This window comes from Sphaerodactylus townsendi, linkage group LG06 (assembly GCF_021028975.2).
Source record: "Sphaerodactylus townsendi isolate TG3544 linkage group LG06, MPM_Stown_v2.3, whole genome shotgun sequence".
Classification (NCBI taxonomy): Eukaryota; Metazoa; Chordata; class Lepidosauria; order Squamata; family Sphaerodactylidae; genus Sphaerodactylus; species Sphaerodactylus townsendi.
This window is the reverse complement of record NC_059430.1, coordinates 34909739-34937693: the sequence shown is the minus strand read 5'-3', so window position 1 is coordinate 34937693 and position 27955 is coordinate 34909739. Positions and strand designations below refer to the sequence as shown.

At 41.9% G+C, this 27955-nt stretch overlaps 1 protein-coding gene across 1 annotated transcript in view; it reads left to right on the top strand.

Annotated features, from left to right (window-relative positions):
* The window catches only part of LARGE1 (LARGE xylosyl- and glucuronyltransferase 1), a 405097-nt gene that overhangs the window by 177723 nt on the left and 199419 nt on the right, over positions 1-27955 (top strand). Inside the window, 1 exon segment of the mRNA XM_048499683.1 lies at positions 4191-4273. Within this exon segment, the coding sequence (XP_048355640.1) occupies positions 4191-4273 (83 nt within the window).

Here is a 27955-nt window from a genome sequence, read left to right as displayed (position 1 = left end):
AGTGTTGGAAAGGGTGTTTGTATGCCTGAGACCCAGAGGTGTATCTAGGAAAACTGGAGCCTGGGGACAAAACCTGAATTTGGTGCCCCCCCATGGGCGGCCACCCTCCCCCAACACAACCAAACAATGATTTTTTGCACCAGCTCACAAAACACCTCCCACCCCCAGCAAAACGTACATGGCTCTCTCCCCACCAATTCTCTTTACTAATTTTGTCCTCTTTACTAATTTTGTCCTCACAACCGTATGAGGTAGGTTATTAGCCTGAGAAACAGCTCCAATTAAGTGCAAGTGGGTATTAAGCATATAAATCTCTCACAAATCACCCCCAGCAAAACATTTACCAAACAAATGTCAGCATCATCGCTCACAAAACACCTCCAGTGGAATCCACTCCCAAACAGCACCATTTTCAACCTTTAAACTGGGGACCTCACACATTCTCCTTTTTAAGAGTCCATGCCAAAGGAGGTGGATTTAAAAGAAAGAGGAGAACCCTTGGGAGATTCTGGGGGGTGCCTGCAGCTTTGTCAGGGTGCAATAGTTAAGCTAACTAACAGCACACCAAAATTTCAGGGGTATTTCTTTAGGAGACCCTCCTTATGATAGCACTAGAACAGGAAGTTTGTTCGGGGTCCAAAGTTATGGACCCTCAAAAGTATAGACCCCATTTCCTATTAGCTCCCATTGGAAACAGTGGGGGATGGGACACCCCTTTTGGGACTCCATAACTTTGGATCCACTGAACCAAACCTCACCTAATCGTGTTGGTATCATCAATAGGAGGCTCCTGAAAACTTCCTTTGTGGTGCTAGTCTAAAAAACGCTACCCCCCTGCAGGCCAAAAACTGGGGAAAAAACCCAAAATACCAAACACGCACAAATGAACCTGAAATGTTTGCGCCCCCCACTAGGGGGCACCTGGATGCATAGGTAAATACCATGTCCCCTAGGTAAATACACAACTGCTGAGACCCTATAGACTGGTAGGAGCATTCTTAATTTCCAGATGCTATGGACTATACTCTGTCAGCCCCTGCCAGCATGGTCAATTGGCCATGCTGGCAGGGGCTGATGGGAATTGTAGTCCATAACATCTGGAGTGCCAAAGGTTCTCCACCACTGCTATAGACTATCTGCTAATTTGACTGAACTTCTCTATGCAGGCTAGCGGTTGACTCAGTGAAGAGGAGCTTTATATATTCAGTTAGGATTTTTGGAAATGATTCTGGTACAGCCTAGTACAAGTGAAGCGGGACATGCTGAAACCAGATAGGGCTTTTAATTGACAATACATCAAATTCCAAAAAAAGTATGTTGTGAAGCTTGAAATAGCACAAAAGAGGGCAACTAATAACACCTTTCCTATTAGTTAGGGTTGAACAGTTTTCATTCTAGTCAAAAGAAGGCAAAGGGCAAACATTCCAGAGGTTTACAACCAGTGGTGGGATCCAAAAATTTTAATAACAGGTTCTGATGGTTGTGGGATTGAAACAGTGGCGCCGCCGCACACACGCACCTCCAGTCCCTATTGGGCAGGGGGGTTGCTTTAGTAACCCCTTCTCAGCACTCAGAAAAAATTAATAACCACTTCTAGAGAAGTGGTGAGAACTGGTTGGATCCCACCTCTGTTTACAACATCATGCATAGTGTAAAGAAAGTGGACACAGCAATCTTTTTTTTCTTTGTCTTATAAAACTAGAACTTGGGGGCACCCAAGGAAATTATTGAGAAATATGTTCAGGAGGGTCAGATGTTTCAGGAGAGTCAAAAGGAAATACCTTTTCACTGTTGGTGATGCAGTGATGTCCACAGACATAGACAGCTTTAAAGGGAAAGGTCCAGGAATAACTCCATATCCTGAGGCAGCAAACCTCGGAATATTAGTTCAGGGAATCAGCAGCAGGGGAGGATCTCAAACTCTGTGCATTATTGATGTCACGGCAACTGGTTGGTTGCTGGTTCAAACAGTATGCTGGAGTAGATGGCTCACTGGGCTGATCAAGCAGGGTCTACTTATGTTGCTATGTTCTTGTGGAGAATAGCTATAAAGACTTCTTTTCACTATGAAGGTTTAATGTAATCTCTCATGTTACAGAGGCTGTGTACCTCTGAATACCAGATTCTGTGGACATATGGGGAAAGGACTTTCATCTTCATCCCATGTTTGTTTGCTTCTTGAAGACTTTTTGGGGTAGCCACTGATAGGAACAGAGTATTGCACTAAATGAATTTCTGCTGTGATCCAACTGGAATCTGCTTGTGTTATTACAGTCATCCAGTGAGATTTGATTGAAGTTACATGGATCTCAATTTAAAATAAAGGAACATCCGAAAAAAATTAAAAGTAGACAGAGATGTATGTATTTTCTATATTGATCCTTCCAGCCATTGGAAGATATATCTGGATAGGATTATTTGTTATTTGTCAACTTGAGAATCAGTGAACATTGTAATACATTACTTAGGAAACTAAATTGAACAATAGGAGGAGGGTAAACATCATAAATTGACTACAGCTAATCCCAGAAAGATCACTGGCTGCATCTAAATATCATGAACAACATTTGTGTTGTGAACAAGTGAGGAAATCTTGACTCATGTGGTTGAGAAATTGGAGGCTTTGGGTTCAAAGCTAAAGCTACTGGGATAGGACATGAAAAAAAATTAATCAATCAATGTAGCTTGTTCTGAATGCAGTTTCTTTTTTGTTGAATGGTAAGAAACAACAAACTGAAGCTTGTTCTCTTGCCTAAAAATCAGAACCATATAATAAAGCTTCCTAACTGTTACAAATTGTGGTGACTTGTTAATGATATCTGAATGTAGCAATTGACTGCTGTTAATGATATCTGAATGTAGCAATTGACCTCCTTGATCATCCCCTTTTTATTGCTCCCATAGCTAAGTAAAAGTAATAATATCAAATATTTGAGAGATTCCGTGACTATAATTCATGTAGTAATGTTGAACAGCCCTCCTTTTCTGTACTTTTGAAATGTTATTCACATATATACAGAGGCGTAGCAAGTGGGAAAAGCGCCCAGTGTACCAGTGCGTCCTTCACCCCCGTCCTGCCCCATAATGCCCCTGCCATGCCCTTGAACACCCCTAGAACGCACTCACTGCGCCCCCATAGGGGCGTATGCCTGGTGCGTCATGCACCCCCTCCCGCTTCCCCTTGGAGCTACGCCTCTGCATATATAGGGTTGTACAAATCCAAACCAGGAACAGGGGGAGAAGCAGGGAGGAGGGCTATTTGAGAAGCAAAATAGAGAATATGGAAAGAGAGAACTCTCTCTCCCATCTAGCATTTCACTGTTGAAAGCCACAACCCCTCAAAAGTCTTTTTTCTTACTAAGCAACATTATCAGCATATCATTACACACCTACTTGGGGGACAGAAACAGAGGTATGGATGTACCTGTATATACTTTGGTATGCATATGAAGAGCTATTACTGAACTCAGAAGTTTGCAGATCCCTTAGTGGATATGATTATTTGTTGCCTTGAGTGTCAGTGAACACTATAGATAGATATAAAGTACACTGGCATGATATTAGCCTAGAACGCCCAGATAGGACCAATTCCATCAGTTTCTGTCAGCATGGCCAATTGGCCATGCTGGTAGGGGCTGATGGGAATTGTAGTTCCTGAACATCTGGAGAGCCGCAGGTTCCCTACCCCTGGTCTAACAGATCACATTTGGAGTCAATATAAGCAGTCTGTTTTTCCAGAACTTTTTTTTTCTTCCCAGGAGTTTTCTTCTTCTTGGTAGACCTTGAAATAGTCTTCTTATTGATATCTCTGGGACTTTATAGAGGAGTGACCTCCCATAGATAAGCTTTATTTGGTTCACTTTAAGTAAACTTATAGGCTCAGGGTGTTTGCTTCTGGTCTTGGGGAGGCTTGCTATCACAAAGAGTAAGATCTACTATTTCTACATAATTAATTTAAGAACAGTCCATGTATCGTACAGCAATGATTTCAAGTGGGGCATAGCATGACAAGTATTAAAATATTTTTAATAAACCTGGCTTAGGTGAGCTTTAAATAGTTACATAAAGTCTCCTCTCAATAATAAAGAGTAGAATTGTCATTTTTCTTCTGTATAACAAATAATAATACTTCCAAATTGTATTGATCTTTCTTTCCTTGCTTTCATTCTTTGTTTCTTTATTTTCTCTAGACAATCCATGTCGCCATTGTCTGTGCTGGGTACAATGCCAGTCGGGATGTTGTCACACTCGTCAAATCAGTCCTGTTTCATAGGTAATTTCACTTTTTGTTGTTGCTTGTTTCTTGTAAAAATAATGAGATAAGTGCCTGCTCCTTCTGCATGCAGTTATGTGGATGATATCCTGTCTCGATCTAATACTAAACAACATTCTTCCATATCTGTCTGAAATTTCTTTATGCACATAAAAGAACTTCATGAGCCTCTGGAGCTCCATGGGCTTGGCCATTGGTTGTAATGGTGGAAATCACACTGGGCCCAATGGGGATATGAAGCTGTTGCAGTAATGCCTAGCAGATATGATTGGTGACTTTTGTTTTGAAAGCAGCAGGGAGCTTGTCAGGCCCTCATAAAGTTCATCGGGACAACAAGTCATGAGACCCATAGAGCAGGCATTTTGTGCTAGTTTTTTGGGAAAAAAATCTTCTGCTAATCTGTGTGCACAGAGGGCAAGAGGGCCATATCTGCTCCTTAACTTTGCATGCATGCTGAAAGGAGCCACAAGATGAAAATGTATAGTCACTCAGCAGGGGCGGAGCGAGGGGGAACTGCACACGGGGCACGCGCGTGCCCTGTGCCCCTGCCATGGTGCCGCCCTGCCATAGAATGCCCCGGCCACGACCCGGCCACGACCCTGCTGCGGTGGCACCTGGGGCGTCGCCCCCCCCCACCTCGCCCCGGCTACGCCACTTTTACTCAGTGGCACGGAGAGCTACTTGTAAGCACAGGAAGGTTCAGATACACATATACCTTTCTCACTAAAGCTGTATGTTGCCTTCTCTGTCTGTTGCCCCCCCCCCAATTACATAGCTTAGTTTTGCTATCCAAGTCAGTCTTCCAGTTCTTCAAATAGCATGAAACTTCTTCTCCCCAAGTAACCTCTTGTTTGACCTTTTCACCAACCCAGCCACACTCATGTCTGCCTGTTGGGTCTCAAATGTCCACATTTATTTTTACAGCACAAAGTACTCTCTTCCCCCCAAAAGCTGATCTTTCCCAGATAGAGGCCCTCCTGCCCCACCCCCAAGTATGGGTGAAGAGCAGTATGTAACTGGTGGGTGTAGATGGGCAAGCTTGGCATGGGGACAGAGAAGCCAGTCTTTTGTAGAGAAGATGCCTTCCTCTGCTGGCTTGTTTCTCATAACAGTATACTCCTGGTGCTTGGCTTATGCTTCATATCTCTAGCTCTCTTGGTCAGCTTCCTGAGTCTTAGACTTGACCTTGCTGAGGCCATAAAGCTGCTTCTTCCTGTCCTGTTATTTTGGTATCATGTGACTTCTTGATGGTCTTCAGGTATAACATGAGTCCCATGCTGCTCTACTACCTGGGAGCTGTATAAACAATGGAAAACCAGTCCCTTAATTCACCATTTGCTTTGATTTGGCTTTTTATATAAAAATGAAAATAGAAATTAGAGATTTCATGTGTACATTGTGCTGTTATCCTACCCTATAATATTCAGTTTAAGTCCTGGGGTGTGGGGAAAGCAGCACAGCCCATGAGTGGCTTCAGTACAAAGGGAAGTGGCTACACAAGCCGTATTTCTCCTTTGAGAGTCTTGCCCACTGGCCAGTTGTCTATTTTGAGACCAGTTGGATACAGCTTTCTCAGATGATCCTTTGCATAGAAACAGTCCCAAAATGTTTGAGCATTCCTCCTTCATGTGGCTGTTCTAAACGGATGCTCTTTGGCATTATTGACAGGCCAGCTTTTCACTGTGAGGTTTATTGACATATTATCTGCAATATTTGAATGTGTTGAAGATAGTGGCAGAAGGATATCTTGAACCTAAGCCATTAAGGGTTTTACAGATCAACATCAGCTCTTTGAATTGTGCACAAGTGACAGTAGGGATGGGTATTGATTATGGAGGCATGTTGTAATGCACTGTCAGGAAATCAAATCCTAACATGCTGAACCTTCTAAACATTCCTAGAGACAGCCATACATATGGTGAATTTCAGAAGTCTGGTGTAAAAGCTGAAATGGTGTGAAATGATGGCCACTAAATCTGAAGCTGGCAAGACAACTGAAATATTATATTGAATTCAGTGTTGCTATAAACATATGTGAATTATTATATCCTTTACAAAGTTTTGTTATTTCTTTTATGTCTTGCATAAAATTGAATTGTCTTTTTTGTGTTGTTAAAAAGACCGCAACTTAATGTTGATGAGTGTGGAAGCATCACTGTTAATTTTAAATATGCATTCCCAAATTTTTGTAGCTTTTTCAGAGCAAAATATGTTGCATCCATTTCCTCACAATGAGCAAACTGACATTATTGTAGGCAAACTTTTCATCTTACTTGAATTTTTTTTTAAATAATATAAGAGTGATTAGACAGGTCTTGACTTAAAAAGTACTCTGGTTTTGGGGTGGTGGTGGTGTCTGGATTCGTTGACATAATTTGAAGTCTTCTCTTTACTGATTTAAATGCAGGAAACTATGCTGAGCTTGGTATTAGTTTACCTGTATAAGCTAAGCTCCTAGCCATCCAAAGGTAAACTTAAAATGTTCCTACTGTGAACTGATTGTGCGGAAAGTGCTGTCATGTTGCAGCCAATTTGTGGCAACTCAGTAGGATTTTCAAGTAGGAGTGGCTTAGGAGCTAGGTATGTTTAGTCTGGAAAGAGAAGGTTAAGAAGTGACATCATAGCCATATTTAAATATTTGAGGATAGAGCAAGTTTATTTTCTGCTGCTCCAGAGACAAGGGGTAATGGATTCAACATGCAGGAAAAGAGATTCCACCTAAGCATTTGGAAGAACTTCCTGAAAGGAAGGGCTGTTTGACAATGGAATACACTACCTCCAAAGTCTCTTTCTTTGGAGGTTTTTAAACGGAGGCTGGATGGTCATCTGTCAGGAGTGCTTTAATCCTATATTCCTGCATGGCAGGGGGTTGGACTTGATGGCCCTTGTGGTCTCTTCCAACTGTATGATTTTATGACTAACAGAGGTGCTTTACCATTGCCTTCCTCTGCATAGCAACCCTGGTATTCTTGGGTGGTCTCCAATCAAAGTACTAATCAGCTTTTGAGCTCTGATGAAATTAGGCTAGCCAGAGCCATCCAGGTCCGGGCTTACTGTGTACTAGGCAAGAGAAATGCTAAATGTGACAATTGGGCCATTTTTTCTACCCATCATAAAAGCTAGTTAATTGTTTTTTACAAATAATTTCTTATGCTTACAATGAGATTCATTTCTGTTTCCTTTTTTGATATAATTGGTATGTTCATACTTCAGAAAATGTCAAAAGCAACTGTTCTCAGTAAAAACTCAGTGCTTTGGTGTTCTGAAGTGGATATAGCATTAAAGGTCAGCGTTATCCACAAACACAATCGCTTAACCAAGCACCTCCTCTGAACACAGCACAATGCTTGTCTGGGAAACAGTAATTAAGGTGACAAAGAAAGAAAGGACATTTCGATTACCAGGAACCAAATGCTGCAAAACCAAAAACTGATGTAGATCTTCCTTACACAATCTTGAGCAATTAAGTGGAATGGCTGCTCTTGAAAATGATTGGCTCATGTCGCTGACTTACATTATAATTTTAACTGTGACTTTTAAGTGGAAATTGTTTTGGAGGGGTCTCATTTTCTCCTTGACTGAGGCATCTCACTGATATTCTGTATAATTCACATTATACATTAAGAACAGTTAATGTAGCTTTGATTTCAGTGGACTCAGACTGGAGTAACTCTCCTTAGGATAGCACTATCAATATGGTTAAGTAAGTCAGGTAATTCAGAAGAACTGAGTCACTGGTGTATCAAGGTAGCTGGAATTGCCTATGCAGTCATGCAAATCAATGGAAGGATCAGATAAGTTTGCCAGCTCTCTGCTGTGCTCTTAATTCTGAACTGTTCTTGGCTTTCATAATCACCAAATTTATTTCCATATATACTAAATATTTTGAATAGAGAAATGTGTGTATTTGCAAATGTACTGCTTAGATTTCTTTGACAAGATGGGTCTCCTGATAATTAATTTACAGCTACAGTTGACATTTTTTTCTGGCAGAATGCTACCAGTGAAGAAAAATGAAAAGAATACACAGTATAAACAAAATACGGGTTGCAAAAAAAGACAGAAGCTTTTTAGCTTGGGTATGCATTGACTTGATTCAGGAGACACACCAAAACCATGATTTAATTAAACTAACTATAGTTAGTGGCAGTTTGTGCTGACGTGGGCCACTCATCTATGGTTAGTGTGCCTCAAGAAGCGATCTGAAAACATGATATGAAATTGATATTTTAGTAATATCTGTCTTCTTGTCTGGTGATGCCCTTATTGCAATGCAGGCGAGAATCCTGCTTTAAACCACTATTGGCTTGGGTTACTCACCACCCACCATTCACATGCTGGGAGGTAACAACTTGTTGGACCGTTTAGTACAGCACAGTGTAAGTTCTCACATCTTTTCTGTGCTGAACTGCTGGGCTAATGACTAGAGTCAGTCCCTCATGCCACATTTCTCTCCTGCAGGTAGAGATGTGGGTTGCCTGCAGGGAAGTCAGATGGGCAGGGCTGGATTTAGATGAAGAGAGGCCCTAGGTTATTCCACTTGTAAGGCTCCTCCCAATATGACTGGAGGAAGATGGGGTCCATAAAATGTAAAATGACCAGATTGTCACCTTTTAAATCCAGGACCAGGGTGGGCGTGCGCACACGCACGCGGCTGCAGGAGCACACTGCCTTTTGGGGCGCTCCCCGGTTTCCCGCCCTTTCACAGGGTGGGAAACGGGAGCGCCCCAGAAAGACAATGCGGCAGGGCAGGAAACCGGGGAGCACCCCAAAGGCTGCCGCACTGCCTTCTGGGGCGTTCCCATTTCCCGCCCTGTGACAGGGCGGGAAACCAGAGAGCGCCCCAAAAGGCAGTGCGCTTCTGCGGTCGTGTGCGCGGGAGGCTGCCGCACTGCCTTCTGGGGCACTCCCCTGTTTCCCGCCCTGTGACAGGGTGGGAAAACGAGCTTCCAGAAAGACAATGTCGCGCAGGGCAGGAAACCGGGAGCACCCCAGCTACGCACTGCCTGGGGCATCCATTTCCACCCTGTGACAGGCGGGGAAACCAGAGAGACAAGGCAGTCGCCTCCTGCGGTCGTGTGCGGGGGAGGCTGCCGCACTGCCTTCTGGGGCACTTTCCTGTTTCCCGCCCTGTGACAGGGTGGGAAAAGGGGAGCGCCCCAGAAGGCAGTGCGGCAGCCTTCCAAAAATCGGGACAGAAAAAAAAACCCCGCGGGACGCAGGACAAATTGGTTTAAGGCAGGACTGTCCCACCAAAAGCGGAACGTCTGGTCACCTTAATAAAATGGGGTCACAAAATGGCGTCAACTTTAGTGAAGTACTGGAAGAATAAAAACAATACTGAAATCAATACTAGTGTCAAGTTACCAGCTTAAGACAGATCCTCAGTTTCATGCATTCCTACTTCTTTTTGCTCTTACATGCAGTCAGCTAATTAGAGTTGCTGCTTTTGTGACGATCCAGTAGTTTGTCCTCACATCTAATGGTTTGCACTTTACCAAAAATCTGGGATTGCAGCCAGTGATTTAATATAGGGATGCCACAAATTTCTTAAGTGAACCTGTTCAGTAGATTAATTTACCTGTTCAGTACTAATGATCAGACTGTAAACTGAACACGGATATATTTGAATTGCATTGAGCAGCCCAAACAGCTGCTGAACAAGTTTGCAGCTCTTTGCTGGTCAGAATCCAAGTCTCAGCTGATTGGGGAAAATCAACTGGAGTCCAGTTCTAATCCATCCTGCTCCATCAGCAAAATAATAGATAAATAAATGAAATTTTGCATGGTAAAATTGCAAAAGGAGTTATTTCCCCAAAGCTGGGATGAGACAGAAGCAATTCTTTTGATCTCTGTATTACAAAAGGGTGATAAAGAACATGTTTCTCTTTCTTCCTTTTCAAGCTGGGCAGGGTCAGCTTTTCATCTGTGCATTGCAAAAGGTAGAGGAGAAGGAGCTGGTTTCTCTCCTTTGCATCTTTGGCCTACAGCTTTGGATAAAGAGATGGCCAGTCGGTTAGAATTCTTACAAACTGCCCCCCCCCCCATTTTCTGCATAACAGCAAGTCTGGGAGGCAGCACATATTCCATAATGGAAGATTAGAAAAAAGAACCCAACTTCCAGGTCAACTGAAAGCTGGATCCTGAATTCCCCTGTTCTTAAAAAAAAAAAACTTTGTGAGAACAGAGCAACATTTTCCTAGCAAAAGATGAGAAGCTGATTTCCCATTGATCTCTCATCAGCTTCAACTCAGCTTTTGATTTATGAACAGGTTCCAAGCAGTCCATCAATTAATTAGGCTTCCTGTTCACCACTGCAGAACAAACAGTGAGCTGAACTGGTGGGTGCTAGAGCATCCCTAATTTAATGGCGGTTTGCAATTCTGGTTCGTAAGGAAAATAAAAACCCTAGTTTGTCATTTTGGCTGTAATAGGAGCTACGAAGTGTGGTAAAAGAAGGGAAGCAAAGTGTGTGTGTGTGTGTGTGTGTGTGTGTGTGTGTGTGTGTGTGTGTGTGTGTGTGTGTGTGTGTGTGTGTGTGTGTCCACATGCAGAAATGCACCATCAATCCTCCAAGCCTCTTCAACTACTAACAACTACTCTTGCCATTACACCTGAACCAGAAATAAACTGCATGGTGCAAGGAAAATAGTAATCTGAATCTATTTGTATACACTCAAATGTATACAGAAGTTCTATCTTTACTCTTCAGAACTTGGAGAACATGATAAACTCTGAAGATGCTGGCCACAGATGCAGGTGAAACGTTAGGAACAAGATCTACCAGACCATGGTCACACACCCCGGAAAACCTACAACAGCCAATTGAATCCAGCCGTGAAAGCCTTCAACAATACATTGTAATTTTATTTATTTATTTATTTATTTCTCAGTCTTATAGACCGCCCAACCCCCGAAGGGCTCTGGGCGGTGAACAACATAAAATAACAGTTACATAATAGACTGTAAATAATTTAAGTTAAAATGCAGCAATTAAGAACGACTAATAACAGCAATGCCCGCAACAATCCTTGTTAAACTCTCCCAGAAGGGGAGAAAAAGAGTGGGCCCATAGATGGTAATGGGCCCAAAATGTAGGAGGAGGCGGGGGCACTTATATCAGCGGCTGGATGCTCCAAAGGCCCGGTGGAACAACTCCGTCTTTCAGGCCCTGCGGAACTCGCCAAGATCCCGCAGGGCCCGGACAGCTGGAGGAAGAGTGTTCCACCAGGCAGGGAGATAGAAGAACCTGATAGGTTCTGCCTTAAATGCTTTGAAACTGCAGTTGAAATTTCAGATGAAAAAGAGCTTAGTCTCCAGACGTGCAAACATATGTGCCAATTCTGTAGAAAGCCTGACAACTTTGAAGTCAGTTTGACACAATTGATCAGGTGAAATATGATTGCACTCAGGTAGTTGCAAGCACCAATAATGGGCAATGCTGCATAGATGGAAGACTGAACAGTCATTCATCAATCTTCTGCTTCTGAATTGCTGTGTTATGCCAAGCCTACACTTTACATTTCCAGTGCAGATACTTTCCCAGTTCATGCTAGACTAGGAACATTGGCTGCATTGCTCAAGATAGGTTCTGATTAGCATAGCATCAACTTGTCTTCCTTACCTTTCAAGTGAACTGACAGTAGGAGTATCCTATGGCACAGTTCACACCATGGTTTGTCACTGGAGGAAAGATCCTGTGGAATATTTGGGCTCAGGTGCACCTTCATTTTGTCTGTTGCATTCTTCCTTGCCTGAAGCTAAGCTAATCAATTAGTACATTTTCTCCTTCATGACAGACTTGTTATTTCTGAATCACAAACTGGTTTGTATTCTTGCATACAAATCGTGATTCCAAGCTCTGGTTTAATAATAGTTTGGTAATTGAGAACAGTCTGTGCTTTGGATATGGTCACAAACTTCAGTTTGTTGAAGAAGTAGAAGAGGTTGCTTTCTTGAGCTTGGAAAGGTGGAGTGGATGTTGCATGTGTGTTTGTGTGTGTACATGCATGAATTTAAGGGTCTGTCAACCTTGTTCTTTGTTCTGTCATTATGCAGTGTACTTACAAATGTACTCATTGTATCACATGGTATTATTTGCACAAACACCCTGAATATTTCTTCTGTGAGTCCATGCAAATTTGTCACTGTATGCTATGAAAAGTTCCCTACTACCCGTCTCTTGCCACTGCGGAAAATACTGTCTCATGCTGTGTTACATAATTTACTGTATTGGTTGGAATTGGAACCTTTCCAGTTCCACCTCTGCGGATTTATGCACAGGCTTTCTTCCAGCTTTCCTGATATGGTTGCCTTTATAACTGATATGGGTTTTCCTGTTGCTTTCTGCCTGTGCTTGGACAATAGGTTGTTATTATAACCCCTGTAAGCACTGACTGTGGTCACATGCATCACTCTAATATCTGATTACTCCAAAGGGTTGATGGATGAGTCTTAGCTGAATGTCTGAACTGCTTCCATTGCAAATGTTGAGTGTGAGCTAATGTAAAGATTATGTGGTGTTTGATGATGGCTGTTAGAATCATTGTCATACTATATGGTCAGTATCTAGAGCAGGGTTCTGCAACCTGCGACTCTCCAGATGTTTATGGACTACAAATCCCATCAGCCCCTGCCAGCATGGCCAATTGTAGTCCATGAACATCTGGAGAGCCGCAGGTTGCAGACCCCTGATCTAGAGTGAGATTGGTAATGTTTTAACAAGGGCTAATGAATGATATTTTATGTAGTGGTGAAGGCAGAGCTGGCTGAAGAATGCTGTGGTTGTGGCAGAGGTGAGTGAAGTTAAATCCAACAGTCCTGTGGCTGGGAAAGGCTGGGCCACTGGTGTATGTGTGTGTGTGTGTGGGGGGGGGGTTACATCTCTTTGCTTGGGGCCCAGCTTACATTGGTGGACTCCATAAGGAGCTTAAGAGTCTGACTGGACACTTTGCTTACCTGGAACAAACAAGTGTCCTTGGTGACAAAATTGGCATTTTCCTGTCTCTGCCATGCTTGTCAGCTGTCCCTGTATTTGTCCCAACCAGACCTGACCTCGGTGATTCATGCAACAGGCACCTCCATACTGAACTATTACAATTCATGCTATGCAGGGCTGCCCCTGAAGATGCTTCAGAAATTTCAGGTTGTCCAGAAAGCAGCTGCAAGGGTATTGACTAATACATGATGGTCTTCACATATTCAGCCTTTTTGAAGCAATGACACTGGCTTCCAGTTAGTTTCCAGATGAAATTCAAGGTACTGGTTTTAACCTTTAAAGCCTTAAGAACCCCCTATCTTATTATGACCCCCCTATAGTGCCTGTGTGCAACTTTACATGGGTTTCTGGTGGTGCCTGCCCCTCAGGTTGCTTGTTTAATTTCCATCTGGGTGAGGGCTTTTTCAATTGTGGCCTCAACCTGATGAAATGCTGTCATGCCCTGATTGTGAGAAATTTGTTCCCTGCAGGACCTGCCTAAGGTTTCTCAGGGCCTATGAGGTGGAATGTTTCCTCCAGGCATTCCACTGGGCCTACTATCAGCTTCTGTGATTGTCATGCCAGACTGACAGTGTATTATTTTTTTAAATATTTGTGTTTATGTTTTGTAATTAAGTTGGTCCCAAGCCCTGATTGCCAAAGAAGGGGTAGGATAAACATGAAAACAAACAAAAAAGGTTGAAAGTGGTGTTTGTGCTCTGTCTAAAATGCAACAGTTATTGTGAGTCTTGGGTGATAAAATCTAATTCTTGGGGCTTGCTGTATGCTCTGAGTGCCTAAGAGTGATATTGGCTATACTTGACACTAGATTGAAGGTTGAGGACTAGTACACACTGCAACTGAAAGATCTAGCAGGAATACAGGTCCCTTATATTGTAAAACAAAATAAGTACAGTTATTTATTTTTATCTATGTTACTATTTTAATATTTAGGAGAGACACACTTATGAAGCACTTACTGATATATATATTGAGAATGACAATAGGTGTTTTGTTATCGTTAGAGGTTATATCCATAATATTTCTGATTACATATACTGTATATACTCATGTATAAGTCGACCCGCATATAAGTCAGGGCACCTAATTTTACCACAAAAAATTGGGAAAACTTATTGACTCGTGTATAAGTCGAAGGTGGGAAAAACAGTAAACTAGCTCCGTAAGTGGAAAAGAGGGTCAACAAGAACAATATGGCATCAACAATAACTTTAAAAGTACAAAAACCTGAGGCCGTTTCCGCACAAAGGCGGAAACGGCCGGGTCGGCATTTCCGACGTTGACCTGATGACGCTGGGACCGTCCGCATGGACGGTCCTGGGAAAAGCCGGGCAGCCGGCGCCACAGAGCGCCGGCGCCCGGCCGACCCGGTATGTCCCCGGGCCTCCGGAGCATCGCTATGTCCTATTAGCTCCCATGTCCTATTAGCTCCCATTGGAAACAATGTCCTATTAGCTCCCATTGGAAACAATGGGGGATGGGGCCACCCCCTTTGGGAGTCCATAGCTTTGGACTCCCTGAACCAAACTTCACAAAACCTGGGTGGCATCATAAGAGACTCTCCTGATAGTACATCCCAGGGTTAGTGAAGTTTGGTTCAAGGAGTCCAAAGTTATGGACCCTCAAAATGTAGCCCCATCTACTATTAGCTCCCATTGGAAACAATGGGGGATGGGGCATCCCCTTAGGGGGTCCATAACTTTGGACCCCCTGACCCAAATTTTACCAAACTTGGCAGGTATCATCAGGAGTGTCACCTGATGATACCCTGAAATTTTGGTGCCACTAGCCTAAAAACTGCACCCCCTAGAGGCCAACAAATAAAAACCTTAAGATATTTTTTAAAATACACCTGACTCATGTATAAGTCGAGGGGGGTTTTTCAGCACAAAAATGTGCTGAAAAACTCGACTTATACACAAGTATATATGGTAATTTATTTCAAAAGGCATTTCCACTTTATGTTTACTTTTTAAAGAAATTGTATACTCCATTCCAGTAGAAAGAGATGGATGAGAAGAGTGAAACACTGAAGGGGAGGAATAAATATTGTGACCCATTATGAATGGGTTGAAAGACCACATACACATGCAAAACTGAAAAGTACACAGAAAGGCTATTCTATGTAAAGAGTATGCAGATGAAAACAGAAATGTTTCACAGGAACTGCAGTAAGCCTGGGGCTCATTAGGTCTGACAGTTTTCTCAGTCTCTCTAGATGTCTTATTATCAGTGGCAAACTGCTAATGGGGACATGGGGTATCTCATGTCCCTGGGCGCATGCCATTTCATCATATGGGGGTGCCATGCTCCCACAGGCTGGCTCCCCCCTCCCTCAGGAGCCAGCTTATAGAAGCCAGTAGGGAGGCCAGGGCTCGTGGAGGCTTGGACTAACAGGCGCCTGCCTGGGCCGCCTACTGCTGAGCCCTGTCCCCCGCCTCCTGCATGCTGTCTCCTGCCCTCCCCAATGCCTGGGGAGGGCAAGAGCCAGCCTGCAGGAAGGCAGGGGCGGGGCTCAGTGGTGCCTGCCCAAACCACCAGCCTGGGCTGCCCACTGCTGAGCCCTGCCCTCTGGTCTCCCTACATGCTGGCTTCTGCACTCCCCAGGCCCATGTGGAATCTGCCATAGTGGCCCAATTGCTGTTGCTGGGAATCAGCACTGTGCCTGTCTATATACTTTTTACATAGAATTGCCTTTCAATTCAGGCTTTCCATGGCTGTTCTACTTTGCAAAATGCTGATTTTCACAGTTCCTTTATATCAGCAGCAAGAGAAAATGAATCCCTTCTCAGTAAAAAATCAGTTTTTAGAGGAAGGTTTTAGAGAGGAAGGACTTAGAAAATCCCAACCTTCAGATTCCCATAGTGCCTAGAAATTTAAATGTGGCGCCTAGCATTTTCATAAATTATTTTATTGTTGTTTTCTTTCAGTGATCCTCAGGAGAAGCTCAAATTTAACATTTCACATTAGAACAGGGTGGATGCAAATCAAATATTTTTGCAAAAAATTAAAAATTAGATTAAAAAAATTAAATTGGATTTTTAAAAAATAAAATGCTTTTTGATGAAAAATCTATCCAAAGAGAGTTTTCTATTTAAGATACATTATAGTCCAAAGATTATTCATCATGAACTAAGGATTAGTTTTTAATTATGTAGCATGAGGTTATATACATGCAATGTTGCCAACCTCCAGTTTGTGGCTGGAGATATCCAGCTTTTACAACTTATCTCTAGTTATCTGAAGAAGTGAGCTATGACTCATGGCAGCTCATACCCTGCAAGAAATCTTTAAATAGTACTGAACTCTTGCTCTTTTCAGATATCAGTTTACCTGGAGAAAATGGCCACTGGAAGGCTGAATCTGGCACTATACCGAGTTGAAGTTCCTCCTTTCCTCAAACCCTGCCCTCCTCCGGTTCCTCCCCTAAAACCTCCAGGTATTTCCCAACCTGGAGTTGGCAACAATTGCTGTTGTGTAGCATTGCAATAGGTTACTCCCTAATTCCCCTTATTCCTCTGTCCATTTTTAAACAGATATTTTTCTTAATAGCATGCAGGGCTTAGAAAGGTATTGTAATTGCGGAAGTTCCAAAATGGTGCCGAGGGCCACACAATTTAGAAGGCATTTTGTATACACTAGCAAGCTATATAGATAAGGCTTCTATACTAATTTTTGGTTTATTTTCCCATTTGTCATTTTACAAAAGAAGAAGGAAAAACAAACCTTGAGGCAGCTAGCAACAATTAACCATTATAATAAAGCCTCATCACTACAATACCATTAGTTAAAATTAAATAGCTTAAAAACCAATTATATCGCAGCAGTTACTAACAAAACAAGTCAGTCTGGGGTAAAACTGTTTATGTTTTCCCAAGTGCTTCCATCACCAACTTCATGAAAACAAGAATGGAGCAATACTGTGAAACCTTTTTATTGAGGGAGTTCCATAATGAGGGCATCACTACTGAGTGTGCCTGTTTCCACTGAGAGATCATCATGTTTAGCTCAAAAGAAAAGGCTTGTGCTGAAGGATATTTAATAGGCTGGTAAGCTTTGAACAGGCCAAAAAAGTCTCCTTGAACAAAATGTTTTCCAAAATTATTCCTTTATACTCACTCAGCTTGTTTAAAAATAACAGTTATTTGGTTGAAGTATGGAAGTAGAAACCTAAGTACCTGTATATACTTGCATATAAGTCGACTTTTTCAGCACATTTTTGTGCTGAAAAAGCCCCCCTCGACTTATATGCGAGTGAGGTGTATTTTAAAAAATATTTTAGGGTTTTTACTTTGTTGGCCTCCAGGGGGCACAGTTTTTAGGCTAGCAGCACCGAAATTTCAGGGTATCACCAGGTGACACTCCTAATGATACCAGCCAGGTTTGGTAAAGTTTGGTTCAGGGGGTCCAAAGTTATGGACCCCCTAAGGGGATGCCCCCATTGTTTCCAATGGGATCTAAAAGTAGATGGGGCTACATTTTGAGGGTCCTTAACTTTGGACTCCTTGAACCAAACTTCACTAAACCTGGGTGGTATTATCAAGATAATCTCTTGCTGATACCAAACAGGTTTGGTGATGTTTGGTTCAGGGGATCCAAAGTTATGAACCCTCAAAATGTAGCCCCATCTACTATTAGCTCCCATTGGAAACAATGGGGGATGGGGGCATCCCCTTAGGGAGTCCATAACTTTGGACCCCCTGAACCAAACTTCACCAAACCTGGGTGGTATCACTAGGGGGGTCTCCTAAAGATACTTTGAAATGTTGGTACTGCTAACATAAACATTCCTCCCCTGACAGGCACCCTCAAATTTTCCCCAGATTCTCCCTTTAAATCACCCCCCCCCCTTTCTAGGTAGATTTAAAGGGAGAATCAGGGCTTACCAGTAGCTGCTGCATTTCCCACCCTCGACTTATATGTGAGTCAATAAGTTTTCCCAGTTTTTTGTGGTAAAATTAGGTGCCTCAACTTATATGCGGGTATATACGGGTAACTCAAATCGTATTTTAGGATGCCTTCACATCAATCTCATTTTTTAAAAAAACACAAATGTTTCCTAGATTCATGGTGATAGTCTTGAACTTCATTTTTTCTGCTTTTCATTAAAGGAGAAGACACCACCTTGTGGGAACATGCATATTATTTTTACTTCATTTATTCTACATTTTTCCCCGAATGGGGACCCAGAGTGGCTAACAGCATTCTTCCCTTCTTCAGCATAGCCTTAGAACAACCGTGTGAGGTAGCTTAGGTTGTAACTAGCTCAAGGGTACCCAGCAGGTTTCCATGGCACAATGTGGGATTTGAATCTGGGTCTCCCAGATCCTAGTTTGGTATTCTAATCACGCTGGCTCTCTTACAATGAATTCTTATAAATTTTCTATTCCCATTGTAGAGCAAAAGCTTTTAGGCCCATCTTTTTGGACACGTGACAAACTGATTGTATGTACCGTGTTTCCCCAAAAATAAGACAGTGTCTTATATTAATTTTTGCTCCCCTACAAGTTCTACAAGACCAAGCGCGAAGTAACTGTTCCCCCTTCTTTTTCAACATCAAATTCAAAACCAATGTGATGGCAGACTATCTGAGTATACTCCAAGAGCCCAAGCTGAGATGGATATACACAAGGGCTCGTTGTAATTCCTTCCCTTGTTCTATACTCCAAGGGAGGTTTCTTAAAATTGACTCGCAAGAGCGGAAATGCCCCCACTGTACTATAGTGGTGCAATCCATGGAACATATAATGCTCAACTGCCCCAAATACGAGGAAGCTAGGACCAGGCTTTTGACCTTCCTTCCTGCTAAGTTTAAGGAATACTCTGTTGCTGGGAAGGTGGCATTCCTACTAAACAACTCTTCTTCTGTGATTTTAAATTCTGTAGCTAGGTTCCTTTTAGGAACCTTGGAATAATACCTGTGGTGGTTTTATATATGGAACATCTGTCTGGATAATGCTGGTTGTTATATTCGTTTTATGCCTAATAAAAGTTTTATGTATGTATGTATGTATGTAATTTTTGCTCCCAAAGATGTGCTATGTCTTATTTTCAGGGGATGTCTTATTTTTCTGTGTTCTGTTCGTCGGGCATACTTCCAAACAAAAACTTTGCTGCATCTTACTTTCGGGGGATGCCTTATATTTCGCACTTCAGCAAAACCTCTACTACGTCTTATTTTCAGGGGATGTCTTATATTCGGGGAAACAGGGTAGTTCTGTTACTTTATGTGAGTTTCCCATTTAATGTACTAAAGTGAAGGAACAGATGGAAGCAAGGGTTTGATTTGACTGATGTGGAACTTTCTGTTTCTATTTCATGTGAAATGAAATGCAACTTGCCTGAATATTATGCATGCATTCCACATGCTCAGCAGCTAAACCATGATTTCTCACATCCTGTCAAAAAGACACCTCCAACCCATATTCCCTCCTTGTCTGTCTTAAGTTATGCCGCAAAAGCTTCCTTGCATTTTTCATTAAAGCACCTGTGCTTCACGTTGACCACCTCTTGCAATTAATTGGAATTTGAACCTTAATGCTTCCTTTGTCCTCCCCCTTATATTTGTGTCCTCGATAGTCAATAATTGCTTTATATTGGAGAGAGCCAGAGGTGTTCCAGTGCAGTCATAAACAGAGTTACACTATTCTAAGCCTGTTGACTTTAATGGATATAAAGGGGCGTAACTTCCCTTACTATGAAAGTAATGCTTGATCTAGGGTCAAGGGTTTGGTGTAGGACTTCAAGATTGCATGTTCTAAATTTAAAAGCATACCTGAGTTAATTTTAACCAGAATTGTATTGAACATATGCTGAACTGAGATTTTAAAAAAAGCTTGAGGGAAAGTCATGTGGAAGAGGTAATAGGTAACAGTATAGCACACATAATTCCATTGCCTGTTTCTGACATCTTAACCCTGGTTATGTATGAATTCAAAATCGACTTTATATTTAGTACTGGTGAATCTGATTGAAGTGTCCTCAAAACTTTTACCTAAATACTCTCTTAAAAACAGGATTTGTAATGATGTCTGTTGCCAGCATGTGAAAAGCACTTTATACATGATAATTATTATGGAAATTATTTATACTAGGCACAGACTAATGAATCAGACTTCCTTCAAAAGATATAGTTAAACAATTTCTGGCTGTGAAAAAATGTAGCCTTTCTGTAGATCATTTTGGCTGCTTCTGTGATTCTTATTGTTACAGGATTTCATGGTAAGAAGTCATAGCTCAGCAGATGAGCACATGGGTTGCAGGCATAAAAGTCAGGTTCATTGTCCTGCACCTCCATTTAAAAGAGCCAGCTAAATGGTTTTGGGAGATTTTTGTCTGAAATCTTGGAGAGTTTCAGAGTAGAAAATACTGTGCTAGATAGACTTGACTTTAGCATAAATTCAATGTGTCAAATGTTGTTGATTCAGTCACACTTTTGAGTTCATTAAGGCCATTTCCGCACGGCCTCCTTGCACCCCCACGCCGCCAAGAGTGCGGGCGGCGTGGGGGCGCAAGCCCGTTCGCATGCAAGCATGCGAACGGGAGAAGCGGAGGCCGGCAGACGGCAGGCGGCTCCGCACGGAGCCGCCTCTGCGCCCTCCCCCGCCCCACTCACGGTGTCCTCTCATTAAGCCTGCGGGGCGTGCAGCCTCGGCCATCGCTGCCCTCCGACCCCTGGAGGTCGGAGGACAGTGTGGGCGGGCTGCGACGCCACGCAGGCGGCAAGGAGGACACCGCGGAGTAGGGCGGAGATGGTAGACAGCGTCTTCCCGGAGGCGCGGTTCGCGACCACGCATGAAGACGCTCCCTCCCCAACAACAACCCTTTAAAGGGTTGTTGTTTAGGGCGGCTTGACGCCGCCCTGGGGAGGGAAGAAGAGTCAGGGTCGCCGCTGCTGCGTTGCAGCGGCGGCGCGCTTCAGAACGGCTGACCTGGGGCGCCTTTTGGCCCCCAGGCCGTCATGAATGGGCCGTGCAGAAACGGCCTAAAAGAAGTAGCTTCCAAAAGAATTTCAAACATTAATACTGCCCACAGGCAGGTGTTTATCATAGGATCTCTAAAGCCACTTTGCAAGTGTTTCTGGCACATTCATGACCTTTGCATCCATGACGAGTTACGACTATTGCAACCTCTTAAATGTTATTACATCATTTAAAATTAATGCTACGGATTCAAAAGGGGAGTTTTAATCTTTGTTGCAAGCAGATGAATATTTCTGGTTTGCCTGTCAGTTAATGCAGAGATGGAAAAGTGGTATGTGGTTCATGAAGCTTATTTTTCCCCCTCCCCCTTTGGTTCTTCTTTTATAAAGGACTTCATATTCATGCGCTCATAAAAGCTAGAAAAGTTTTACATATGAAGCAGCTGACTTGGTTTTTATTGGTCCATCTAACACAATATTGTCTGTTCTGACACCCAGAAGCTTTTCAGGGTCTTAGGAAGATGTCTGTCAGCCTACATGGCTGCAATTGTGGGGCTGTAACTGGGTTCTTCTGCACGCAAACGTATGTGTCACTGAACTATGCCTTTCCCCTAATGAAGGTAACAGTGTTACTGACAATGTGCTGATGTCGCTCCCTGTGTGCCTGGAAGTGACTTCAGTGCCTTGTAAGGGGACTCTGACATCACTTCTGGGCAAACGTGGAATGATATCTATGTGTCAGGACACTGGTGACATCCTCTCAGTTTCCCTCCATTCCACCCAGTATGTTTAATTGTTGCTTGGCGTCTTTCTTGAAACCATTGTCAGTGTAAAAAAGGTCATAGAGGTTTTCTGTAAAACAATATTTTTCTCTTAAGTATGTATTTATATCGGTTATAAAAATAAGCTCTTGTAAAATCCATAAGCTCATGAGCTTGTTTCTCAGGGTGACTTACGTTTTCTCATGTAGCATCTTCTTATACACAAGAAATTCTAGACAAGTTCAACAGTTATCCTTGGTACCCGGTTTCCTTGACAAACCTACACAAAGGTGGGTAGTTGCTCTCCAAAGTCTCAGAAGACATTTCCACCCTAATTATTTAAACAGAGGTTCCAGGGATTGAATAGCAGAACGCCTGCAAGGTTAAATTTTAGGAAAGGCATGGTGCAGAAGAGCATAGGTCAGTCTAGGTTGGGTTCTCACAAATGATTAATAGTCTAAACTGTATACATCTTTCAAGCCCAGGGTGTTTGGTTTCTTAGGTCATGTTTCAGAACCTAGTCAGGTGGTCCCAAAACAAGAGGTAAACTGGTTCTCGTGATACACTGTTATGTATACGCTGCAGCTGCTAAACTGCGGCACAGGTGGCAAAGTTCTGGGTAAAGACTTGTAGGCATACCTGTTTCAGTCCCACCCTGGCACCTTATAACTACTGGGCTATGATTCCTTTTTATTTAAAACATTTCTAGATGCTAAAGATTCAGAAAGCTAGTACATGAACCTGAAATTCATTTATGTATTAAACTGCATGGTGACTTAGTCAATGTAAATCATAATTAACCATTACAATTCCCATATGTATGATGTATGATAGCTTAGCACATAGCACTTTAGGTTTGCTCTCCCTGACTGACAATTAAATAGTCATATCATTAAACAAGACCCACCATGTCTGTTAGGCTTTCAGTTGTACTTCTCTTTGGGTTGTGTGGATTGCATTCATAATCGTTAATAAATGTGGCCCTGCCTTGCTCTGATTTTTAATTCTTTTTCCAGCCAAATTTGCATCATGAACAAAAAGCTCTGAAAGAGATTTTTGTGCTGGAATACAGCTACTTCTTTATTTCCTTGTAGGTTGTTCGTAACACAAAACTATAGCTCACAAGATTCCATTTCATATGCTCTAGGACATTTATATTAGCCCCAAATGCCAATAACATCTTAATTTCTCAATTAGCTTTTCACCTTTTCAATGGCTAATTTCATTAGCTAATATTTAACATACTTCATATTTAAACTCTCCTATGGTTTAAAAGTGATGGGAGCCTTTTGTCATTCTTTATCTTAACATTTCTTTCCCTTCCAGATAAGAATAATATGAATTAATTATCTTGCAAGGCTTAGAAAGCAGGAGTAACTCTGTGATCTCGCACAACATTTTATCTGTAGATTTTCTGTTTTTGTCTAGTACCTTTAGGATTTTCATTCTTGTGCGAAGTCACCTTGAAATATACTGCTTCTGACGCAGTATCCAAATAAGAATTAATTTTATTTCAAAGACAAGGAGTATTTTTGTCATTGCTAAACTTTATTTCACCAGTGAGATTATGTAGTAATCTGGAAGATTGTTTTTAAAAGACATTAGTATGTATAGAAAGACACATGTAGTTTTTGCACATCCTTTCCTGCAGCCCTTTCTGACACCCAGAAAAATCATTATTCAAGAACATAGCGGAACACCGGAAAGCCTGTGTTCTATAGTAGGGTTCATGTTGCTATAAAACATTTTAGCAATCCTGTACCACTTCCTGTTCCATGTATGCCTCATAATCTGGTCAGTTGTGCCCCATTGTTTCAGCCCCTCTTTTATTTATTTATTTATTTATTTATTTATTTATTTAATATACCGTCCTCCCCCTGAGGGCTCAGGGCGGTTCACAACAAGGTTAAAACATACCTTAAAACATAATTTAAATATCAGTTACATAAAAACCGAACCCATTTAAAATGTGGATGGCGTCCGGCTACCCCCCTCCCCCCTTTTGTGCCCACGGGAGGCCAGATGACATGGTAGATATATTTTTAACCAGGCTGGCCAAACGCCAGGCTGCTTTAGAAAACCCTGGATTAACCATTAAGCATAACAAACACATGTTTAGGGCATGAAAGGGAAAGGGGTGCCACAAAAAGTGAAAAAGAGGCACCACCACCACAAAAATAGTTGACTTTCAGGTCTGACAATAAAGGCCTCTGTCACATACAGGTATATTTTATAGATAAAAACACAGCCAACAGCCTTAATTAAAATGCATAAAGATCACCATATCTTTATCCCATCTTAGTGTCGCCGCCTAGGGAATGTGAATTCTGGCAACTAAAGTTACTAGCTATAAGCATGCACATTGATATCGTAGCAATCACCAGGAACAGCCAGTTTACTTGTATATACATATTATCACAGTATCAGTATGGGTATATAAACACATTCCTAGATTAGCGGACTATCAGTAGGCTTGTAGGCCTGTATACCCAGTAAAAATTTGCATGTATATGGATTATATATAATCCAGCCAACTACTGCCCAGTTTCAAGGTAAGGTAGTAGAGAGAGCAGTGGCACTATAGCTGCAGGTATTATTAGATGACTCATTGGCTTCAGATCCCTTACAGTCCAGCTTCCATCCTGGCCATGGGATGGTGACTGCGCTGGTTGCCATTACAGACATGCTCCATTTGCAGCTGGACTAAGGCAGGTCAACAAATCTACTTTGTCTCTTAAAGGGTGATTTGGAAGTGGCTGTCATTTCACTCCAATTCACATCTCATTTCATGTCATAAAATCAGCTCCTCACTGTCCTTTCGTTGGGCCCTGTATTTAAGCATGCCTTGTATCCCACTCCTTACAGAGTGGATCTCAGGGGTCTAGAATATCTGCTCAAGCATTTTCTCAACTTGCTAGAACCTGGAAGTTGCTAACTTGGACACAGAGCAGAAAATATATTGCACTTTTAACAGCCACATTAGTTTTACTAGAGTGTAACCACTTGAGATATGCAATGTAGTGGCAGTCAGTGTGCCCTTTTGTTTTTAGATAATATGATAGCAACAGAATCCAAAAAGGATTCCAACAGAATCTAAAAGGATTTTTCTCACCCCTATAGTGCCATCATATACTCTGTAAAATAATGTGTTCATAAATCATCACCTATTAATCTGAACCAAGTTTCAGGGTTCATGCCAGTGAGTTTGTGCTCCCTTTTTAGCATCTTCCCAGGTAATATGACAACTCTACTGTGATGTAAGGGTTTGTTTTAGATCTGTAACCCAACACCCCCCAACATACATTATCAGCACATATATTAATATAAAATTGGCCATTAAGGCAAATTATACACTGGGTTTTCACAAAGAGAGCTCCTCCCTTAGACCTGCCTTTGCTGGATTTTTAGACAGAAACCTTCCTTGGTATCAGCTGGGTATCTTTTGAAAGTTGAAGTACATGATAGATGCTTCCCAGCATATACAATGTACATTTAATTTTGTGGATTTGTGGATTTAGACGATATTTACAAACCTAAGTACTCCATTAAGCTTTTGGATGCACAAATGATGATCAATTTTTGTTATCCAGGATTGATTATTGCATTACTGACTAAGCTTGCTCTCTTCACATTTCAAAATACTCCCTTTTAGATGGATCCCTTCCTTGATGTAAGTTGAGTGTATCCTAACTTGATTGATAAGCATACACCCATAAACACATAATTTTACCTATTTAAATTTGACATAGCCTGTGCTGTCTGTCTCCTCAGAGGGCGAGAAGTTTCGTGTCCTTGGCTATCAGGGCAATAGGAACAGATACAAAAAGGGGTTCAGTTGTAACTTCGCAGCCTCCTTTAATTGGGTCTTTCTTTGCAAGTTGTTAATTGGTTTTGAAGAGCAGAAAGCAACACTCAATTTTCAAGGTGTTCAGACACAAGGTCATATTCTGAGAGAGCAGTGCACGCATGTGACACTATTAAGATCCAGGTGTGGGACTATGTTGTGTGCTCCACTTTTAGAACTCCATCATATCAAATCCTCAGTTGTAACAGATCAGAACAGCATCACTGACTGATACCAGTAAAGGAACTGTTTCCCCCTTTCCTTCTATTTCTGACAGTATCCATTGTGCAAGCAGATTCCCAAGACATTACACATAATCCTTAGCTGTTTTCCCTCTTTGAAAGAAGGAATTGATAGCCTTGCTCTCTAATGCGTGTGTTTTCTGATTCACTGATTTTTGTGCTTTGTTTCTCCTGACCTTTTCCCTTCAAGTGAAATGCTTGTTTCTAATCTCTCCTATGAGGGTATGTAACATTTCCAACTTAATGGCATTCTCCTTCCTTCAATCTTGGTGAAATGCCTGGTTTCCCCTTAATGACACCGTGCTCAGTTCTTACCTGTTGGCCAGTTCACGCCTTTCCCTTGAGTTAGCACAGAGTAACATTCAGCAGCAGGCAAACCATAGCTTATGTGCTTTGTTCCTGACCTATTCGCTATAACTTCCTCAAATGTTTTAGTTGGATATGTGAAAGTGTGTCAAAGTGGTTTTAATTTAACTTCCTTGATCTTTTGGATTAAAGTCAAGTAGCTTCAAGTTTGTGAGCTTTCTGTTTTGAATTATTGTTCTTATAGGTTTTTTTTTTGCATCTTTGTCCAATGCATATAATATCTGATCTAGCTATTCTAATGAAATTTCGCAGGTAGTAGATATCAGCTATTGCAAAACAAGACCTGGAACGTATTGTCGAAGGCCGGGATCACTGGGGTGCTGTGTGGTTTCCGGGCTGTATGGCCGTGTTCTAGCAGCATTCTCTCCTGACGTTTCGCCTGCATCTGTGACTGGCATCTTCAAAGGATCTTCAGAAGATCATCTGGCATCTTCAGAAGATCCTCTGAAGATGCCAGCCACAGATGCAGGAGAAACGTCAGGAGAGAATGCTGCTAGAACACAGCCATACAGCCTGGAAACCACACAGCACCCCAAGACCTGGAATGATGGTAAAAACAAACCCTTTCGGATATGTTGCATTGGGTTCATCTTACAAACAGGCATCTTATTCTATTCTTTAGTTTTTCTGTAGTTTTACTACATTCTTCCAGTGGTGCCTCCTTCTAATTATGAACTACATTTATGTGATTGGCACATGCAGGACATACTAGCATGCACATTTTGTACATATTTGTAAATTGCAATCCAGAGTACATCCGAATGCCTGCTCCTTTTTAAAAAGTACAAGACACACTAACTGATTGCGGGTAAAAAGAAATGCCACGCAGTTCTGTATTGCAACAAGAAACTCAGATCAGAATGGCATATTTTGGGCAAAATTCATATCAGGAAAGAATATGGAAACATTGCTGAGATTTCTGTGACAGTAAGTACACACATTCATTTCAGCCTCATTCATTACACTCATTCATTTCACACAAATACCTAAATCAATGGGGAAACTTCAGTTTTTATATGAGCGCTGCAGGTAGGTGATGCTGTGAGTCCTGATTCTTGTGAGTCCTGATATGATTCTTGGATATTAAAAATTAGTTCCTTACATCAGTATTTTATGAGTATTTATGATGTGGGTAACCCAGGAAAAGCATTGGTCATGGCTTTTCCCTTTCTCCATTTTCCCCAAAATGATGGAGTTAACACCTCTTTTTTCTTTTGTGCATAAAGCATCCCACCATAAATGAGAAATAACATTTGACAAGTGCACCTATTTAACTTCATAAATTCATAGCAGAGTATGCCTTATGCCATTCAGAGGACTAAAACCAGGCTTTGATAATGCTGAAGACTAAGATGGCTATTCATAGCTTCATTGGTTTTTATATCTTAATTTCTCTGACTGAATAGCTGCTATATATTGAAATAGTTATTTTCATGGAGGGGCATTTCAGAAGGGTGGGCAGGGGTGGAGCCAATATTAGTCAGGTTCCACCTACCGGATTGCTGGTGCTGGGGGCTAGGGCTCATGTCACTTTTTGGGGTGGCCTAGGC